General features: G+C 43.8%; 1 protein-coding gene across 17 annotated transcripts in view; it reads right to left on the reverse strand.

The window, feature by feature from the left end:
• LOC108055996 (CUGBP Elav-like family member 4) overlaps positions 1–22,567 on the reverse strand; it is a 143,429-nt gene that overhangs the window by 113,964 nt on the left and 6,898 nt on the right. For 9 of the 17 annotated variants that reach the window (XM_044393888.2, XM_044393883.2, XM_044393882.2 and 6 more), the window contains exon 3: positions 55–103. In XM_044393888.2, the coding sequence (XP_044249823.1) occupies positions 55–103 (49 nt within the window). Of the gene's footprint in view, positions 1–54; positions 104–14,148; positions 14,191–22,567 lie in introns of all 17 variants that reach the window. The other 8 variants (XM_044393881.2, XM_070215804.1, XM_044393875.2 and 5 more) reach the window with 1 other exon arrangement.

The raw sequence follows: 22,567 nt of genomic DNA on the forward strand, positions 1-22,567 counted from the left end.
GTCCTTCTATGTATATAGGTGGGGCATAAATGAATATGGCAGGTGATTACTTACCGCTGCGACTTTCATTTTCAGCTGGCTTCAGCTGTAAAGCACGGTTCATCTGCAAAGACAAAAAGAGAAAGAGGGGAAATTAATATATGGCAAAAACAAGAGATTTTGCTAATGCTAACGGGGCTAGCAGGAAAGTCCATTAAATCATGGTGGTTGCCCCCACCCGCCCCTCAAATTCAATCAGCTTTCGTTGGCGGTCGAGCGAGGACGGACGACTCTTCATAAACACCTCCCAAAACACATTTGGCCAGCGAAGCATTTTCAAGCATTTAAATGCCACTCAATATGCAAGCCCATCTCCTGATGTCCTGGCCCCTCCTCTCTCCTGCACATTTGCGCTCATTGCCTTTTACCCACGACTGGGCAGCCACATCCTGTGCCGCTTCATGCATCATTAAAGCTTAAATCTCACCCAAGCGACCCATGTCGATTCTGGCCAGCCAACACTTAACGTCCTCTCTCTCTCTCCCTGCTCATCATCCACTCGGGATTGGGATTGGAAGTGGAAGTGGGATTGGGCCTCGAAGTGGGGTGGATGGATATGGTTCTGGGACGGCTACGTGTTGTGGTCACCTTTTGGTTTATGGCAAATGAGTAATATGCCCGTGCCAGAGCACGAAAAATCCCATTAAAAGACGTTCAAATGAAATGCATTAAAATAAAACTTAATTGAGGGCTTTATAGGGGAATGTTCGAATAGGTTGGTGGGTTGGTTGGTGGGTTGGCCACCCCCAAAAAACCGCAGAAACCCGACCAAATCAATAATCAGCCAGAAGGAGACCCTTTTAGTCCCTCTATATCACTCTCCCAGGTGTAATTTATTTGCACCACACCACACCGCACACTACACCGCACAAAATGGGCGGCTCCGGGCACGCCCCTTTGTTTCCTGGCCTTAGATTGGCTCATCACCAGAGGAGGTCCTGGGTTCGAGTCCTGTCATTAGCCGACAGGAGCCAGGAGCCAGAACCCAGAAGCATGAAAGTCTGTCGTCTCATCGCCTGCCGCTTGTCGCATGAATATTTTATAATCAGCCATTAGTTTGCGGCAATTGAAAATGATTGAAGCTTTTAACTGCAAAATTCAATTGCTTTATATAACCGTGAGCGGGTGGGCGAATGGCCCTTTGCACCACCCCCTCTCCCTCCCCATCCCCTTGGCAATATGAAATATTTAATGGTGTAGTTCGCTACGGATTGGTGTGTGTTTTTTTCGGAACAATCCATTAGTCAGAGGCGAGTAATTAAAATTGCGATTTATGCACGCGCATGGAGCCGAACAATTTTCGGGGGAGCTCTCTGGGCTTGTTTGTAATTCAATTATGTTAATGATTGGACAACATTTACCGTATTTACATTAATGCATAATGAATGAGAGGGAGGCCCCAACAGAGTGTGTGTGTGTGTTCCTCTTTTTTTTTTAAATTGTAACTGCAGCTGGAACTGAGGGTCCGCTAAACACGGCTAACGGCAATTAAGTGCATTTCTCTGTCTGACCAAGGGAATGCCGAATCGAGTCCCCCGTCCAATCATCCTCCTCTCCTGGCCAGACAACACACAAATGCGCTTTTGCCTTGCTCAAAGCTCAGCTGGATAAATTAAGTGGTCGATGAACTGAAGCCTTGTTGATTTTATACACCATGTGCCATGTTGTTGACAGCAAAGGAAGGGGGAGTGGGGACTGGGGAGCTGTGGTGACGCCGCAGAATTTAAACCAATGCTTAACCGAAAAATGTTCATTTAGTCGCACGTCCTGCGCGAGGGATGCTCGTCCTGCTGCTCCTGCTGATGAATGATTGATGTGGCGTGGTTTAATAAATTGGAAAATGTTTTCAGCTCAAGTTGAGCAAGTCGGCATCTCAAAGGCACAGAGAGCTAAGCTAAATGCAGGTTGTGGCCCCCGTCTGACGAGCACTATCCATTCTCTGGGCTTTCGACTTTGATTTTTTTTTTTTCGATTTTTTGAAGCCTTTATCAATGCCGGAAGCCCGCAGCTGGCTGCCACATCAATTGGCTGGCTTTGAGTGCAAAAACAACAAGCAGTGAAATCAGTGCAGCCAGCACAAAATACATACATATATTGATCTGCTTTTCCCTTGGTTAATGAACTTCTGCAAATTTATGAAGGGCAACCGAAAAATGGAAAAAATGCTGCACATTTTCTGTAAATTTCTGAATATTCAACTTGACTACGCAGGATGCCCAGGATCCCTTCTAAGGCATCTCTCTGACTCTGCACAAAAGTCTGGCTAATTATTAGCGCCAGGCGAAAGGCTTCCCCTCAGTCTTCTGCTTTTGGCCGCGTAATTAGCGCACATAATTTGAAATTTAAATGTTGCCAAAAGCCGAAGCCTTTGAGAGTCAGAATGTTAATTAAATCTGGCTCTCTCTCGCTGTTTCTCCTCTTCTTTTTTTCGGGGGGAATCAAAAGATGCCTGCCTCGACACAATTAGCCTTCACAATTGCTTATGACAAAGTGTCGTTTGTGGGTGGCCTTTTGGGTGGCAAGATGTTGCAGTCGACAGTTGAGAGTCGACAGGCGCCAGTGGCAACGTTAAACCGCAAATTTTAGCGCCCCAGCAAGTCGAGCATGACGAGGGGTCGAGGCGTCGAGGGGTTGAGAGGTCGAGGGGTCGAGACTAGCCGCAGTGTCGCCGCCTACGCATATGCAATGCCTGAAAGTGCCAACTTGGCCAAGTGCTCTGTGAGCCCTCCCCTTTTTGGCCGGGTGCCTTTTTGGGTGCATGGACCCATAAACTGCGTTAGTTTATGATGCCCGAGCGCTAAGTGAGCAAAGCGAAATACGCAGAGAGACAGCGCCAGAGATCCCAGAGATCCAGTCAAGCCGTAAGTGCCTTCCTAAAATCCCCGCCAGCCCCCTTCTCCAGAACCGAACTCCACTATACCATCCCATAGCCTCCTAACCCATCAGCCTGTGCAATTAGAATGCGGCGCATTGAACCAGCCAGCAGGGCACAAAAAGCCGGAGAAAGAGCTTTCAGACCGCTTTGGTCAGTGTGGTGTGTTGTTGTTTTTATGCATTCGCTGGTCGAACTACATAAAACGGAACAACGAAAATGCAATTAAAACTACGTTTTATGGCTTTGTTATGGCAGCGGTCCTTTCGCCTCCTTTCTCCAACCGCCTTTCTCCACTAAAGCACATGAAGAGCGATTTTTATGATGCTTTCTCCACTCGATGATGATGATAGTTTGGAAAATGGTTTCGAATTGAGTGGGGCCCCGGCAACTTTTGTTGATAGAAAAGTAATATTTTATGGGGTTAGCTCGAGGGTAAACTGCTGGGCTGGGACTTTGATACTAGGAGGTTTGCTTATTGAAAACGCCGCTCGGTTCTCGCTTCTCGCTTCTTTTCTAACAAAAATCATCAAAGTTTTATGCAAAAGTTTTTTGAGCTGCTGCTTGTGGACACACAGATACTCGGCGAAAGTCTCCCTCTCCCTTACTCTTTCTCTCCGTATCTCCCGATGGAGAAATTTGTCACTGGGAAAAGCACCTAAAAGTAGACAATGTTGCCTCAAGCATCTGTCATGTGTGCGGAGTGGGTGGGGTGTTCCAGAATCCACCAGCTGGAGGTAAAAGCAAAACAAACTAACGAGCTAGCAAGCAAAACAAAAGCTTGTAGAGCAGCTACTCTCCGCTCTAACAACCTGCCATAACTGCAGCTTAATCAAAAGTTTTTCACTGCCTCCTCAGCCACAGAAGAGAGATTCAGCTTCAGCTCCAGCTGGAGGGCAATCCAACCATCCGACCATCCGAACAACCGCAACTGCATCATCCTCCGTGATCCTGCTCCTCCCTTTTGATACTAATCAGTGGCTGCTTCTTCCACTTTTTACGCTGTCTGGTCTGCTCTGCTCTGTTCTACCCCGGTCCACGTTCAATGGAGAATATCTATATTCTTTATGTATCTCGATGTATGAAATATGGCTAGTGTATATAAGGGCTGTAACACAGGGCTCTTGCCTCGGCGGGAGTTTGCAATTAGCAAGTGGCAATTAAAGTTCTGGCATTGAACCTTGGCCACGGGCAGGCGTGGCCAGAAGAATGTTTATTGGTTCATATATTATCCGTTGGGCCAGACAGAAAGCAGTTAATAAGTGGTGAAAGAGGGATAAAGGATAAGAGAGAGAATCGTTCATTAAATCTTTAAGTTTTATCCTTGAGAATCCAGTGCTATACCACACCTGCGACAATCTCCCCACCTACCGAAACCCAACTCAAAGCGTATTTCATTCAAGGCACGACACTTGACTGTCGTATGACACTTGAGGGTTCCTGCTCCTGTCCGTCAGCCGGCGGTCGCCCCACCCTTTTTTGGCTGACACAAAATATGCAAATAAATTACTAATAACCTCAGAATGTAACCCTTGCACGGAAGCACTCGGAATTCCGGTGGGCGGGGGCACAGGGGGAGCTATTCCTGATTCATAATTCAAATTTTACGCCGCAATAAACAAAAATGCCTAAAATTATGCAACACAACGCCCATGAACATTGCTGAGCAAGTCATAAATTATGTAAATTTAATTTTACGCCCCCCACCGCGGCATCTATGTACGTATGTATATACACTACGTGTACATATGTATGGCGCCACGCCCACAGCCAAGTCAACCACAAAATTGTAAAACGCGCGTTCGGCCCGCAAAGAAGAAAGTATAGGCAAAGGAACGTTATTATTATGTAAATAATTAATGGCGTGTAATTATCTAAATTTCGGACAATTAGAAAAAATTAACACACACCGAAAAAACGGACAAACAGAGAAAAACACGCGGCAACGCCAGAAATTTATGACATTTTTATTATACCAAAAATGATAAAAAGCAAAAAAATAATAAAAGGGAATGGAAACGAAAGCGAAACTCCATGTAGAGCATGTCCTTTCGCCGGCTTTCACGGGTTTCCGTTACACATTTAACGCCATTTTAACGCATGCTAATGACCGACCACCTAACCTAAGCCTGGTCCTGCCCCACAAAAATACTTTGTTTACTTTCGAAAAATACGAGAGGCAACAAAATATGGAACAAGGTGTAGCCCTTTGAAAGGTTCGCCATTAATTAGCCAAACTTCGAGCCAATGTCAGGTCAGACAAACATTAGTTTTGGTAATTTATTAGCAGGCCGGAATGCCCGAACGAAAGCTAATCAATACTTTCGCTGGGCAGACGGACCGGAGCTCTTCCAAAAATTACTAATTAGCATGAAAACGGTCGAGTCAACTCAAGCGAGGTGAATATTATTTATTCAGATTGCGTAATGTGTTTGAGTGTCTTTAAGGTCAAAGAAAATATATCTTAAACATTTTTTAAATTAACATAAATCTCTCCTTAAAGAAGTTTTCTGTGAAGCTTTGAAATGTGCTCTAAATACCAAGTTTAATTAAGAAATGAATTCCTAAATTACAGTTGTTGGTTTGTCATTGTCGAAATTTAAATGCCTTTATTTTTAGGGCGATGACCCAATTGATTACTTTGGTTTCGGATGGGGCAGCACTGAAGGCAAACCTTTAAGGGCAATCGAGAGGAGCGAACGAACCCTCAACCCATCCTTAACAACCCATCACATCCCATATTCGCATCCAAAACCCATCAGCTTGTGAAACGGCAACATGGAGAATTTTTGCTGCATACCAGCAGGCGCGCTAGAAATGCTTACAAATTATATAAGGCAACGAAGAGCGGGTGGTGGGAGGAAAGGGGTCCTGCGAGTGGGTGGGCTAAGGATTGGGATTGGGACGAGGCTGAGCCCAAACAACGCACTCAACTGTGAAAATGTCTGTTAAGGGCAACAAACACGCACTCATGTGTATTTGCCAGTGTGTGTCAGTGTCTGAGCGTGGGCTACCTAGTCGCCTGTCAACAGAATGACAGTATATATAGTATATATACCTAAATTTATACATGTGTGGCAAAACCCCTGCCCCCCTGCTACATATACATGCATATTTTCCATGTGCTCCGCCTTGGCCAACTGTCAATTGAGTTGGCATGTTGGCAGCCTCTTGACTTTCAGTCTAATGTGAATTCCTCATAAGCATGATAAGCATAAATATCCATTTGGACAGCTACAGCCTCACAGAGAGTGGCAAAAAAGAGGGAATTTGATTGAAATATTGCCAAGTCAGGAATTGGAATGGGAATCTCCATATGTGCCGCACTCTTCTAATGCCCGGCACGTATTTTAATTGATTCGTGCCGCACAAGGAGCCGCAGGAGTGGCATCAGCGGCAGCTCATTACATGTCATGAAGAAATTGAAAAACCCATGCCAAAAAAATAAATCAATGGCAATGCAAACAGGCAGCACACACACACTCAGACAAATACAAACACAAATACAAACACGAAGGCAAACAGAGCAAAAGGATACTCGATATTTGCTCTACGGGTTTGATGTCTGATGATGATGCTCCATTTATTATTAACTTGAAATGATTTCGGGCAGTCAGAGCCCGCTCTGCGGTCCGCACTCTCCTCGTCGAGGTGACGACGCAGCGATTGAATGCACGACTGCATCGGTGGCAGGACTCGCAGGACTGCATGTATCCGTATCGCCAGGACCCGTCGCCATATCTGGGTATCTCCGCATCCGTGTATCCCCGTATCCCCAGCATCCGTGTGTATCCGCCTCTGTGTGTACACGTGTGAGTTCAATTGGAAAATCGTGTGCGGCATACGGCAGCGTGTTTTTGTAAATAGCAATCGCGTACGTTTCTCAGCAGCCAGCCTGTGTACACTTGAAAATGTATCTGCGAAACACATAGTACGTGTAACTGCAACTCACAACTGGCAACTCGCATCGCCGCAGCGGCAGTTGATGAAATCAGGCGAATTCATATTTCATATTAAATTTTAAAAGCTCCGCCCCGAGGCGAGATGAAGGGATATGGCTGGGGATTTGGCGGAAGCATCGGCTAAGAAAGGATAATGCCAGGGCAGTAATGCAACTTAAATAGTGTATGGAAAATGTAAAAAAATCAGGATAACTTCCCTTATTACCTTACAAGGTCACTTTAATTTTTGTTTTATTATTAAAGTATAATACTTCTTAAACATTTATTATTATAACAAATTTAAGAAAATTATTTTAACAAACCCTAAAATTTATAAAGCGTAAATCCGGTTTATTAGACAAAAAACCTTATTTTTCTAGAATTCCTATCATATCCTACAAAAGGGATTTATAGAAATAATACACCAAACAAGGGAAGGAAGCCCTTTGAACGACTCAAAGCCGCACTTTTCACCCATTTGTGTCTAGATCCTTCGTCCTTAATATTCCCTGTTCATGGTTCTTTAAATTTAATTTTCGAAGAGACAATTTTGTGTGCTTAGCATACGCCATGCACAAAAAATAAACCGCTTACCATGGCTTTGAGCAGTGCAAATAGCACAAACGCATAGAGCGCATGCAAATGACAACACGACACGCCCACGCACACATGCTCGGCGCTCGAGTGTATTTGTATTTGTGTGCGCATAAGTGAAGTATATCTTTGTAATCCGAAATGCTCAAGGCGTGCAAATATTCAATTTTAAATATGCAGTCCCCTCCAGCGCCACTCCCCCCTCCCCTTTCCCCTGCCCAAACATTAAAATAAAAACGAGGCATTGACAGAAGTTCTCTCTTCCTACAAACGTACATGTGTGTATTGCTCTATCTCAAACTCTGCAGCTCGTCGTCATCTCTTTCTGGCCTTAGCAACTAAATGTCATAAACACAATGTCATGACAACTTTTGAAATTTGAATTTCAAAGCAAAAATTTCTCGCATTTATTCATTTGCTCAGTCATTCATTGCCATTTATTTTATTTGCCATGCCTTGCTGCCCGGTCTTCATATATGAACGAAATTGGTTCATGTCCATGTCTCAATTTACCACCCCCTCCCCATCGTTGTCCTCCTCCTCAAGGATCCCCATAGCGAGCGCAAATTCCTTGCGAGCACACAAGTTCTTAACACATCTTTGATCTCGGTAACTGTCAATATGGCAGGACGATGGGCTGGGTCCTGGAACTAAGCGTAGCGACCCGAAAATTGTATTAATTTAGATTTCATTTAGTCCTGTCCCTTGGGTCAGCAATAGTTCAGGGCAGAGACCCAACGAGTGGGGAAAATTAAGGACATTACAGAGCGCACAACTTGATTTGATGATCAAAGTGGCATAGATTTGGGCCGCTTTAAAACTTTAAGATTTGGTTTTCCCTTTTTCGGCCTGGGGCTTCATTATCGGGGTTGGTTTCCGCATCTGTAATTGCCGCTGCCCTCGGGCCGGGGTTAGTTTCCCGCTCCGAGGGTTGACTGCATCACATTCACATTTTTTTCCGCTCGGCCTTGTTATTAGTTTAATAAGCAATTTGATGTTGCTACTCAAAATGCTGCCACGTGTCCTGTGACACGGTGTCTTAGTTTGGTTTTCGTGGGTGTGTCGAAGGCAAACAATGCTAGACCGTAGATGGAATGGGTTTTTTGTGTATTCATAATTAATGGACAGACCCATAAGTACATAAGTGCAGGCGGTGAGAAAGTGCAATGTGCGAGAAGAAAAACGAGAAATGGAAAATCAGATTATCTCTTTGAGATATCAGGACATAAAATTAGAACTTGAGAACCGCCTGCTGACGCCTGTAAGCCCTGTATGAAACGTTATATTGTGTTCATTATAAACTGGCAACCATTTGTTTATCACTGCCACATTTTCACCTTCCATTTCGGGGTTCGTCCTTGTCCTTTGCCCTTTGTCCTTTGCCCCTTTGCCCTGCAACTGGGATTCTCTGGCGCTGATTCCCTCTGATACCCACTTGAGCCTCGGAGATCCAAAAGTTTATTAAATATAAATTTATAACACGCACATGTGGCCCCTTCATGTCAAAGCGGAAAACAAACAAAAGTCAAGTCTGCCTTCTGCACTCTTCAAATGAGTTGGAGATGGAGAACCATCCCCCGGTTTCTCCGGGTGGCTGCTTCTTCTCGCCATTTGCCATAACTTAAATAAATATGCAAACATTTCGTCACATTCCACCCACGCCCACTTTTAATTTAAGCCCACTTAACACCTCATAAAACCGGCTACGTTCTGCCTGAATAAATGAATGACTGGATGGCTGAATGACTGAATGAACGAACGAAGGGGGCGAAAGTGAGTGACTGACAGTTGCAGAGCTCTTCCTCTGTTTAATATAAAATATACACATTTTATACATTTTAATTTTTACATTTAACAACTTCCAAGCAATTAGCTCGAAAGGGTTGCTCCTCTCTCTAAGCCATCCACCCCATTTTCCCGCCCTCTCTGGGTCCTGGCTCTTGGTTGATTGCTATAGCTATACTTTTGGCAAATTAAACTTGAAAGTTGTAAAATTTCCCTTGTCATTGGCAAGGACACGTGCGTGTCAAACGGGCTGCCAGCCCGGTGTTTTTGAAACCATTTCCAGCATTTCGCAGCTCAACCCCTGTCGTTTTCAAGTGATTGCAGTCAGAAATTGTTTTGTACTCATAACTAAATTAAAATGTAAAAATATCTTTGCACACAGAAAAAAAAGACGACGGGATTATATTGTTTTTACCATGCAATACAGGTCAAATTGGTATTAAATAATATAATTTTGCCAAAATCTCTTTCTTGGAAATTCTCTGATTTCGAAAAGAAAGTAAGAAGCCATATGACGACGTAAATTACATAAGTGGGAGCGAGAAGATCAACTTTTCTAAATTCGAAACAAAGCGATATAGCCCTTAAAAATACATGAGTGTGAGGGAAAAAGATACACTCGAAATTCTAACTGGCGTTTTTTACGTTTCAAGCATATCAAATAGAGATTCCGAATATCAAATCAAAATTGATCATAGTTTCATATAAAGTTTTTTTTGTGTGTGTTGTTTCTGGCGGGATGAATTTCAATCTGTAGTTGTTTTTTTGGAGTTTCTAAATTCATTATGCTGCAATTGGAACCCTTTACCCAGTCGCCGGCATTGATTTGCGTGCTTAGGGCGCCTCGAAATTACCTCAATTCACTAAAAACAGATGTGGGCTCTGAGCACTGAGCTCTGTGGGCTTCATTCGCAGCCCATAACAATTGCTGTTTATGCTGATTTTTATGCCCCCTCAAGACACACACTTTCCGCCCAGGTCTGGCTATGAATAAGTAAGTAAGCGGCGAGGTTTTCCCTTTGGCCTCCACATTCAAATGTTGTCCTGCTCTGCAGCCAGCTTATTTGCCATGTAATCTTAAGCGACAGGCATTTGTTTACTTATTTATGCACTTTCTCCACACCGCACGGCAAACACACTCGAACTCCCCCGGTCTCCCGATAAAGGTTAGCAACTTAAAAATCACAATGGGGGCTTTGACTCGCCGCCATTAGACGGGGATGGCGAATGCCTCTTTGGGGTATCTCTTGCTTTATTTTTATGCGCTTCGTGTGAGATTTTTATTGTGTACACACACAGAGGACTCGGGACCCCGAGACTCCGAGACAGACGCTATCTTTGCCACGTTTGCTTTTATTATTTAATGGAGCACAAAATGCATTTTACTCTCTTGCTTATTTGCTTTCCTGCCGCTTTTCTGATCCTTCGACTGCTTAGGCGTGCGGTTTCCTTCGTCCTGCGGCCCATTCTTTGGGGGGTTGGAATGGCAGGCATGCGAAATTAATAATTTATATATGAAAATGTGCGTTAAGAGCAGCAAAATGCGAGGCAGACTTGAGTCTGTTTGAGTTTGTTTGCCAAATGGCTCAGCACAGGAGGCGTTAGGCTGTTTGCCAAGGTCATAAGTAGGACTTGCCGAGATTCCCCACCCCATTGCCACATCTCCACTGCCATCTCGTTCATCGTAATTTGCTTAATAAAACGCGGTGTGGCATATTGCATAAAATATAAGGCATTCCCTTTTGTTTCCATCTTTTTTTGTTTTTCTTCCGCCTTTGCGCAATTTGTAAATTGCAAACCAGATTTCTCTCGTTTCGCGAACATCTTCGCTGGCTGTCGCTTTTCATTTGCGACGATTCCAGTTGAGTGTTGCACTTGGGGGAGGCAACTGACTGTCTGACTGTCTGTCGGAAGGAGTCAAGTGGATGTTATGTGCATAAATTTTCCCAGATCCGAGATCCCAGATCCCAGACTCCCGGCTCCAGGGAGGCGACTTCGGCCTGGCAAAAGGCCCTGCGGCCGGGAGTATTTTTATGGAGCAGCCAAATGTCAAATTTATGCATATGAATGTTTATGGCAGATCCGAGAGGGATTACGATATGATAACTCGCACAAAGGGTATTTCTTTGCATATCCTCGAATACCCTTTGCTACCTTTTGGTATTATAAAAACTCCTTATTCACCTCGCTTTTAACTTCCGGCAAAAGTCAATTGAAGTTGTAATGAGAATTGAAATGGCTAGCAATTAAAGGTGATGGTGGGGAGTTATTTCCACCACGCTGCAAGCCAACCTAACGCCCGATTTTCCCGGCTTTTCCATTGGTTTACGCACGCCGCAGGCTCAAACACTTTGCATAACATTAAGCAGCCTCACTTCAGTTTTTATTTCGATTCGGATTCCCTTCCGTTCTCGCTGCTTTTCTTCCGTTTCCTTTTTTTTTGTGGGTCTCTGTGGTCGACCGCAGCTCCATAAAATATGCACCCAGACACACACACACACTCACAACAAAGTAGAGTATGCAAAATGGTGGGAAAAGAGCGGGGAGGGGGAGGGAGAAAAGCGCCTAAAAGCATATTTCAATTAAGCTATCACCTTGAATTATTCTCACGAGCAATGCACTATGGGGCATTTGACCACTTTGGTTGGCCAAAACCCATTTTTTAAAAGTCGTTAAAACAAAAAATGTTGTTTGAGGATGTGTTAACAAAAGACCATTTAACAATGTTACGTTTACAGAAATCCGATAGAGGTCGCCTCTGTTAAGGTAGGAGATGTTAAATCAGCTGTTTGATATGCAATTATCGAGCTGTTGTATTTCGACTTTTTGCTTGCAGTTTTAAAGTGCTTTAAATTTGAGTTTTTAAGCAATCTAAGTAAACTTTTTGGATTGGATTTAAAGGATTATGCTATTTACTAAGTATTTGTGTGGTTCGACGACAAAAATGAGACGGTTTTTTCTTACAAATGAGTGTTAAAGGGAGTGGTCTAACAAACACATTTTTGTAAGAAAACTAATTTCCAAATGGAGCAACAAAGTGAGTCCAGCGGAGTCCACTTCTGGAACCAATTGGGATTTGTAGATTATTTAATTGTTGTTAAAATGTATATGGTCAGAATCGCCACTTATTGCCACTTTTTCTGTAATTTAATTTTTTAGACCATAACCTCAAATTTCACAAACTCCTATCGTTTGCACTGGTGGCTAAGGAAGTAAGGACTTTCGTGACTTTAAATTATTATCAAAATATAGTAGAAATACTTAGCTTTGTAATTGACTAACTTAAGTGGACTTTAGCGGCTTTAAAACGAAAGTTCCGCTACAACTTGAACAAAAAGTCGTACAAATGTAAAGTAAATTCTTTCCTTTGCCCCTTTTTTTTGAGAACTTTAGGATATAGTCGTCCGATTTGTACAAAACTGTTAATATTGTTTTAAAAACTTACATAATTGCTATTTCTTAAGTTATGTGCATTTATCTCCAAAAACAGCAAAGTTAATTTGATCGTTTCTATGGCAGCTATATGATATAGTTTTCCGATCCGGATGATTATCATATATAATATGCGGGGGGATAAGAAATGGCGACTGGTAAAGTTTCAAGTCAATATCTTTTGAAATGACCGAGTTATTAATTTCGGCCAACAAAAGTGGTCAAATGCCCCATAGTGCAATGGCACCCCCGCAAACACATACATACACAAGCCGGCGAGAGTTCCGCCTAAAAGCAGACTACATTTTTTATTTTTTAATTTTAATGTTTTCATTCACCGCCAGCGGAGAAGAAGAACGTTAAAACCGCTCGTCAAAAATTTGCATTTAAATGAGGCGCAGAGGCGACTGACTGACGGGCCTGTTTCACTCCTCTCCTTGGAAGTGGAAATTTTTATGATTGCGGTGACTGCCAAATTGTCAGTGGATAAAGGCGAGTGTGTGCGTGGGTGTGGCCGCATAAAATGTAAATATTCTCTCTCTTGTGTGAGTGAGGGGTCAGTGAACACACACAAGTCATTTTGCAATAAGAAGAGAAAATAAACGCTAGCCTCCTCGAATTCTTCAGATCTAAGCGATAAAGCAAGCCAATTATTGCCATATTCCATTTCAATCAAGCAACAATTTCTCTAATTCACACAGAGGAAAAAATCCTTTAGCAGGCTTAAATTTGGTCCGAAAATCACAATTAAAAGGCAATTCCGGGCGAACACAGGATACGCTCCTCTGTGTTGGTTATGCAGAAATTGCTCAGCTCACACGCACACACTCGCATACTCAGACGGTTCATCGTCATCCTTCATCCAGGGATTTCCCATCCTCTTTGGCCAAAAATTTTTGGCATAAATGCCATAAACAGTTTATTTAGCAACGGAAAATTAACTGCAGAATGCTGCCAAGCCCGCCCCTCCACCTCCACCGGAAAAAAAGAATGTGTAAGAGGCACTGGCAGACAGACGGGGACTGATGATGATGCTACTGCTACTGCTACCCAAGTCAACCGTATATGGCCTCCGCTCGGCGCAACTCAACTCGACGCTTTATGACGTTTTACTTCATGTGCAGCTTCATAATTAAGTGACTCCCGGGGGGATGGGAGTACCACCCCCACCCCACCCCTCCCGAAACTAGCTCAAGACTGAGGGAGGCAGAGATAGTAGACACTCGGGGGAGCTTTTAGTTTTGAGCCACGTGAGTAGCATCATCGCTTGGGCTTCGCCATAAAAACAAGCCCCAAACGAGGTCAACTGAGGGCACTAAAATGCATTTGCTTTATATTCGTGTACACACATACACGTATATATATTGGTCCTGGTGGAGGAAAAGGAATGGCAAAGGGATATACAGGATATACAGGACAGACAGAGAGGTGAATACAGTTAAAGACGCACATAAAAAGTGTTAGCAGCTCGTTTTGTGTACTTACTAATTTGATGGCTGGTGGTATTAATGGATGATGGCAACTTACCTGCAAAGACAGACAAGGGAGAACACGGAAATGTTTAATATTAAGTGATATGGCAGAGAGTAGTGGGAAAAGGAAAATTGGCTAAAGTATAATTAAGTCATTATGAGTGCTGCTGGCGGGGTGGAAAGGAACGAGAATTACGGGAATGAAAACGAAAACTGTAATTAGATATGATGGGCGATAAGAGAAGTAGAGAAGCGCAGGCATTAAAATATATATCGTCCTGTGGAATACTCGAAAAACCCCTTTTAAAGCCCCGGTCACGAATCTCAAGCTCAAGTTTCCCCCCGAAAAATTGATTATTGCAAACACTTTAACACGCCCAGGCCAGGCACATGGCAAAGTTGGCCCAGGGCGAAACCAGAGGAAAAAAAATGTCATAAAAATTCTATTTTCGTATAAAATTTCGAAAGTAATCTAATAAATATTGATTTTCATTCGTCATCGCCAAACGACGATGGCGATGGCGATGGCGACGCTTGGCGACAACAACATCATCATCAGCAACACAGGGTCACTGCTGGGCTGGGATGGATGGATTGGTTTGGAGATGGGTGTGGGTTTTGGAGTGGGTTTGGGTGGTTTGTAACCCTACACGGGGCACGACATCACGGAGCGCCACACAGGCGTAGTCAATAGTCGTTATTTGATATAGTCGCCAGACCAACAACAAGCTGGCCATGATGAAACGTGCCTGGGACCGCCGCCTCTGCTGACCAGGACATCGACCAGGAGCAGGAGCGGGAGCTGACCGCACGTAGAGCGAGTCCTTTGGCTGCAAGGGATGAAATCATGCGCGCAACTCGTTTTCGGTCAAGCAAGCCAGCAAAAAAAAACAGGGAAAAGGGAATGTAGTGGAAGTGGGTGGTTGGGTTTGGGGCAAACAGTTCATTCAATCATTCAAATGTCCTTTGAACTATAAAAATACATGACACTAATAAAGAAAACGAACAAATGACACGACACCGGGCGGCGGCTGAAGCAGAAGCTCTCGAGGTGGAGCAGCCGAAATTGCTATTTAGAGCAATTTATAAGCATACTTTGAGGCGCCCTCGGCCCCACAGCACACGGCATTTGACATTTACGAGTGAGTCCAAGTCCAGTGAGTCTCAGTCTCCATCCTTGCCCTGCCCTCCCTTTCCCTACATCCTTTTCCCCACGACCACGGCAACCATAAATTTCTGTGTAGCTATTTATTGCATTTTTATGTAAAATGATCCTAACGGTAAACCTATACAGGGCTTGTTCCCTTTTTATTTTATACTTTTGAAAAGTTGTTTATGGGGCCACGAGAAATCGAATTGCCGCTCGTGTTTCACGAAGCCTGCGCGGCACGAGAACAATTTAAGCAATTAAAGGTGTGTCAAGGGGAAAAAGGTATAGGGGGCGGTTTTTTTCGGATTGCCCTGGCTGATTTTTACAAGAATTTCCTATTTCCTATTCATGCGCCGGCAGCATTGCATACTTTTTGGGGCTTTGGCATGATTTATCTAGCATCTAGCACGTCTGCACCGCATTTTTATGGCCATATGCTCAACTCTGCCCTCGATGGCCGCCGCAGCGGCAACAACAATGGAACAACAATCGGCAAAAACCACAACAACTGGCCACTACAGCTGGAATGGCAATCGGAGCACACGGGCACACAAATCAAAACAACGCACACAGCGCCTAAAAAGCTGCTAAGGCCAGAGGGTTGAGGGTTGAGGTCCCGGGCAGTAAACTTCATGGAAGGCTTCGCTTTCTTCGCCGCGTCTGGGCCCATGCCCATGTAATCTCTGTTGACCATAAAGATTTATAGACTATTGTGTGTCGTTCACGCGGCCGCCGCAGCAGCGGCAGCAATGAAAGGAAACTTTTTGCAACTTAGCGCCAAACTTTATGCAATAATTTATATATATTGGGCGAGAGCGCGCGCTATATAAAAATCGTAGAAGCAAAACAAAACCGAAAAAAGAAATATACCTACAGGAAAAAAAGAAGGAGGAAAATAAGGGCAGAAAACGCAATGCCGACGACCTACACAAAAGGCATTACCCATAATAGTCGCAGGAGCAAACAAAGGACGAGGCGGCAACCACAGGAACCGGCGTGAACGTAACGCGTGTAGCAACAAGGACGAAGGATGAGGAACCTGGAGGAACTGCACAAGAAGTTGATGGAGTAGTGAGCGAAGACATACACCTGCCAAGTCGAACTGATCATACTCTTGGGGGTTCTCAAAATAGAATAAACTTTTAACATCAAGTTCCTTATATCATCAGCGATAGCAGATGAGGGATATAAATAAAGGTCGAACTGGGCCAAGTGGAAAGGTTTTAAAACTTGATGGTCTAGCATTTGGCTATTAGCCCAGAATAAAGAGATATTGTCTAAAACTTAAAACATGCTTTTACCAAATTTTTTTGGAAGAGTTAAAGATTTTGTAAAGCTATTTTTATTCACCAAAATCATAAGCATTATTATTTTATTGAAGCGAGTAATTTTTAGAACACTTTATAAAAATAAAAACTTTGTTTTCTTTCAAAAAGGCCTAGGTTCGAAGCCCACTCATATTATTTCGATATTTAAAAGGAATGATAAATTCGATTTAGTTAATCAAAGCCATCGTTAGACAAAAAAACTTGTAAACTATCCCAGAGAAATCTCGAATACCCCTCGACCCTAAACAAGCGTAACCAGGTTCGTTGCATATCGGACCGAGTTGGCTGGGTGGCGTGATAAAAAATTAAAAACTTCCTCCTTCGATACACCGCTTAGGTGTGTGGATCGCGGGGAACGGAGGAGGTCCTTCCTCGTCCTGCAAAACGGGAGAGCGCGCCAAGTGTAAAAAAGGAAAACTTTTCAATGAGTTTTTCCTGTCGGCGTCGGCGGCTTCGTCCTCTTCGGTTATGAGCCTGTCCCCCAGCCCCCAAGAGTCCCCTTTGAATAAACCCCCCCGCTGCCCACCCCCTTGGCGGTTTATTGTTGTTTGCGTTTTAAATAGACTCAAGTGTTGTTGGTTGCTGCTGCCGGTTGCAGGCATTGTCTGAAGTGCGTTTGTTGTTGCTGCCGACTGTTGGCTGCTGGGATGCTGCCGCTGTCCTGGGGACTCGAAATCAATCGATAGTTAATGGAAAATCGTTATTAATGAAAAGTTTACAGCTATCTCCCTCGCTCGCCCACTGTCAGCCGGCAATTGAGCGTTCACTGAGCCATGGCAAAATGGTTGATAAAGTGCAGAAAGCAATAAAAAAGAGAATGGGAACAGAGCAGCCAGAGAGAGAGCGCTACATTTAAGTAGCAAAGTTTTCCTCGTTTTTTTCTGTTTTTTTGTTCTCTCGTAATTTCATTTGAGTGTGAAAAGTTGCACGCACATGGCGAAAAGTTCAAGGGGGGTAGTAAAAGGAAACCCCTCCGTTTTTTGTTGCTGCATATTTTCCAGAGCATAAATATTTTATGCATGCAACAAAGGCAGTCAAAACACAATGGCCAAAAAAGTTGTTGAAGGCGACTTGCTCTGTCTGTTTGTGAGGCATTTGCACCTCTAACAAAAGCGGGGCTTCCACTTTTTTTCTTTATAATATTTCTGATTGAGGAACCCGCAAAAGTTTTTTGTATATATTTCGCATCCTTCACTCTCGATAGTTTAATGGCAGTTTAAGTAGTTTGACAGCGGTGGTGGAGAGCCTGTAGAAATTGATTTGCTCCAGGAACTCATTACGACCGCATCGCGATGAACTCGGATCACGCAGGACATAAATAAAAGGATGCCCGGTTCCGCTCGGGATGGTTTTGTAATCACATCAGGCCAACGACGGCCAAGGAGTTGCACCGTTTTCGGGGGTGGCTGATTTATTGCAACAACAAAGTTTTATCATGCATATTTTATGCGTGTAAATGTTGCCGTCATAAAATGCCTCCTCGAAGGGCTCCTTTCGCACGCATGTGTGTGGGTGGGTGGTTGAATTCAGGATGTGGCATCGCCCTTTATGCGTACGAGTTGTAATGGCGGCCAATAAAGCAGCCATTCAATGGCAGCAAATTGGCATTTTATTAGCGCAACCATTGCCGGCACACACAGCATACACACCTCCCCAATATTCGCCACTAATTTGGCTCGTACTTCTCGCGTATGTCATAATAAAAATGAGTGTTGAAAACTTTTAACAAACGACCAAATACCAGCCGCAATGCCCCCTCTTCCCTCCCCACATCGATCGATGTCCTGCCTGTGGGTGCAAAAGGATGTCGTCCTGCGCTTTGAGGTCGTCGTCGCCGCCGCCGCTGCCTCCTCGGATTTCGCATCTAAGGCTGTGAGGGCATAACTCAAAGTTTACTCAAGTTACTTGCGCCAGCGACAAGACAGAAAACTTTGTACTTTACATCATTAAAAAGTTTCGCTTTCTCCGCTATTTTTTCCTCTCTTTCTCTGGCTCTGTCTCCGGTTCTTGCAGTTCTTCCCGGGGCTTTCTCCGTTCGCCTTTCTCGGCAACTTTCCGGCCAAAAGACCGACTCCGACTCCGATTGCGACTTTGATTGTGATTCAGGCTCTGACTGAGGAGCTTAGCAATTGACAGTTGGCCATCAATCGGGGGCAAAGGGGGCAAGGAATCGTTTAATTTCTGCGAATTTAAAGGGTTCAAGATTCCTCTGACCGCAGGATGGCTATGACTGATTAAAGGGAATCCCTGGCAGAAGAAAACTGCATGCACTTAGGCGTGAGCTGGAATTCCCGTAATAAACGAGCGCGTAATAGAAAAAATCCCTGCCTCCTGCCTTCGGGGAGGCGAACAACAAATAAATAGTTGCAATGCTCCAGTTTGCTCTACGCTCTGGTTGGCTGCCTGCCACTGGCCACATTCTGGGCTAAGGGTTGTGGAAAAGGGGGTGCTTTCGGGGGCAGGAGATCGGGGGTCTGCGGCGGAGACTGGGGACTTCCCTTGGCTCATAGTTGGCAGCAGCAGCAGCAGTAGTTGTTGCCTTTTTGTGCCCATGCGCATGGAAAATAGTTGCACAAACTTGCACAGAGCAAAAAAAAAACTAGAAAAAAGGGATATAAACGAAGGCATGAAATGTACGGGTGGAAAAAAAACGAAAAGGAAATGCCACCAAAGGAGGAGGAGTTCCCCGGCTTAGAGTGTCCTGCTTTGTGTATCTTTTCTGCACGTGCCTGTGTGTGTCCCTGTTGGTCCTGCATTGTCACTTGGCAAGTCTCCACCTCCAGCGAATGGCAGAAGATTTGCATAAAATTCTCGACTCGGTCTCGGACAGCACATGTGACTCTGCGGGTGAGGGTGGGGGGATGTAAATGTGTGGCATTAAAGTGTTGCGCCGTGGCAATTATTAAGTTTTCTCTCTTTTTCTTGCCAACAATTGCAGTTGTTAGCCCTCGGTTCCGCTGGCTGTGAATTATGTGCAAGGGCATGCACCGCCGAGCACAAGGAGGCGTATTAGTGACAATTTAGCGGGGGAATCTCGGGGTCGGGGCCAGGAAAATAGGCGCCAGCTATGCGTGTGCGTCGAGCGTTAAATTAAGCCTGGCAGCAGGACAATAGAAGGTGCGAGAGAGCACTGAAGATTAGTGGCGAAAAAGCCGGAAAATTGAATGTGGATTGGGTGTAAGTTCTCTGGTGATCGCAATTTTACATTTTCTAGTCCACGAATAAATGAAAATACCTGTATGTAAGTAAAATGAAATCTTTAGGACTTAAAATCGATATCAAATATGTCTAAAAGTATGCTGTGAAAAATTAATCCTCACCCATTTCTTTCGACTTTGCACTTCCAATAATGATTGCATACTTTTAGACACCTTTACGAGAGATTTTCAAACTGCCCCTGATATAATTTATTTAAAATATACAAAAAATAAAAAAACTACAATTTTGCAATACTACAACCTCTTTGGTTTCCGGTCTTAGCTCAGCAAACTTATTCTTCTACGGTCTTATCTAATCCCGGTCCGAGACAAACGGAATCAAAAGGAATGCAACATTAGTTGAGATTGGAGAGTCAGCTCTCCTCCACCAACTCGGATGGGATATCTCAGACTATTTCGTTTCCACTGTCGGTGGATAAATGATGCATATGCATTTCTATCTCCATCTGCATCTGTGCAGCTCGCCGAACGTCGCGAACGGCATTTGTATCAGGGAGGTACATGTGTCATGTATTTTTTATATCCCTGCCAAACATAGTCTTTATGCTTTGACAAAATGTATACCATTTGCATATCCTCAGCTGTTGCAAGGCCCCGTATTCCATTCGTCCGCCTTCCGTTCCGTTCCTTCCGTGCATTTTCCCTTGAAAAATGCAGCAAAAGCCAACGAACTGTAACTGGACGTCGTTTTCATCAATATCAATGGGTGAAAATCTCCTCCGCACTCTGCACTCTGCACCCCACATCCACATTCTTTTTCTCCGCTTTTTTCGTTTCACCAACAGAGTTGCAACATATGCTATGCTGCAAAAGTGGGTGGTTGGGGGCGGATGATGGGGGCGGGGCAGGTCTGGTGTGGACAGCAGCGCTTTTGCAATACAACGCATCATTTTTATTGTTTGTCGGCTGCAAGAAAACAGCAACAACAACAGCAGCAACGACGTCTATTGAAAATAGAAAGCAAAATGCTGAAAGGCATTCCGCGGGGTCGGGGAATCCGTTCGTGCTTTTGTATTTTTGAACCCAAAAATAGAAAAATGCAACTAACTCGAACACACAGAACGCGCAGAAAAAATCGAGAAAATAAACTTGAAATGGGCATTGTAGTGGCGCCGGAGGCGTCTAATGCAGCCGAAGGGGCAATGGATGGGGCGGAGGTTACGGACTGACTATACACATTTCTGAGTTATTTTCCCCGGCTTTTTCGCCTCATATTTTCGTCGGTTGTGTTCAGTGTAAGATATGCACTTTGGCATTGCTTACAATTTTCCTCTAAAGATTTGCAAGAGCTGTTCTTCTTATTGAGAAGTAGATATACTTTTGATTAGGTTTGGATTTGAGAAGAAAGCGAGAGAGAATTTAAAGCTACAATGTTTGAAATTCTCTTCTGTAAATTATCGATTCAGGGCTCTTTAAGTTCGGTTTAACCCGGGGCCAAAAACACTACCCCCTCATTCTGCGCCGCTAACGACACTATCAACAAGCCAAACAACCAACAGCAACCGCATTTAACTATCGTACACTTCACTACCTAATAAGTCTCAATTAAATGTACATAAAGCATAACACCTTGTAACATTTGCATGTTTCAACCAACAAGCCCCGCTGCCTGCCCCTGCAACCCCTCAGAGTTCAGCTATCCTGGCATCGTGTTTACTTGAACAACTTTCAAAACTTTCAGCACGCAAACCTTTAACAACAAACGCTGAATACAAAAGCAGTGGCAGCAACAACAAAAATTACTACAATCGTAAAACACCTGCACACTCACCTCTCGGGCGAAAAAGGAGAACTGTCATTCTGTCAGTGTGTCATTCAATCATTCCCTCATTAGTTCAGTCTCTGACATTGTCAATGTCATGAGTCGTTGTTAAAGCGTTGGGTATTTACATTTTTTAAAGCAGAAACATTGGATTTAGGATATGTAAAAGTCAGTTCAGGGAAATTTAAGTAACAAAATTTTTAGAATTATTACAAGCACACCCAAAATCTTTTTGATATGAAACGATGATCAATTTGATATTATGTTGTATAAATTTAAGAGCTATTCCCCTCTATTTTGATTTGAGACCATTAGTTGTTTTCGCTTCTACTCACGTAATATTATTAAATATATATTTTAACAGTAAAAACGATATGCGTGTAATACCAGAAATTTTTAATGCCCATATGGATTTGATAAATAAAATTTCCTATTCCAGCCAGGGTATTTCAAGGGTCCCCCAAGTGTCTCTTTGCGTTTCAATTAAATATTTCTGGCTTGACTTGGACTGTCAGCCCCACTCCTTAGTATATCCTTATAGCCAGACCCTCAACCTCAACCTGAGCCACTTCCCATTCGCATTGCATGCGTGCGTTTCAAGTGGCTGTTGCTGTTCTGGCCCGCTTCCTGTCGTAAATAAAATGGAATGTTCGCTTTTGGCAACTCCCGCCCCTCAGAATGAAACAGGTACAGGTTGTGTGGCACCACCCTTAATGAATACGACATTATTTTTTATGAGCTGTCAAACACTATTTTCCATACATTTCTTCTCCTCCAGTCGCCGCTTTTCACCCACTCGAGCGGCTCATTCCAAGTTTCCTTTTGCCATTTTTATTTATCGCCCCCGAGTGTTGCTTTTGGTTTTCGTGTGCGTCCGTGTGGTTGTGCGGTTATTGTTATTATTTATATTATTTTTGATAAATGTTTTTGGGAAATTTGTATTTTATTGGTTGTTTATCGACAATTAGCGGTTT

The sequence above is a fragment of the Drosophila takahashii genome, chromosome 3L (assembly GCF_030179915.1).
Source record: "Drosophila takahashii strain IR98-3 E-12201 chromosome 3L, DtakHiC1v2, whole genome shotgun sequence".
NCBI lineage: Eukaryota > Metazoa > Arthropoda > Insecta > Diptera > Drosophilidae > Drosophila > Drosophila takahashii.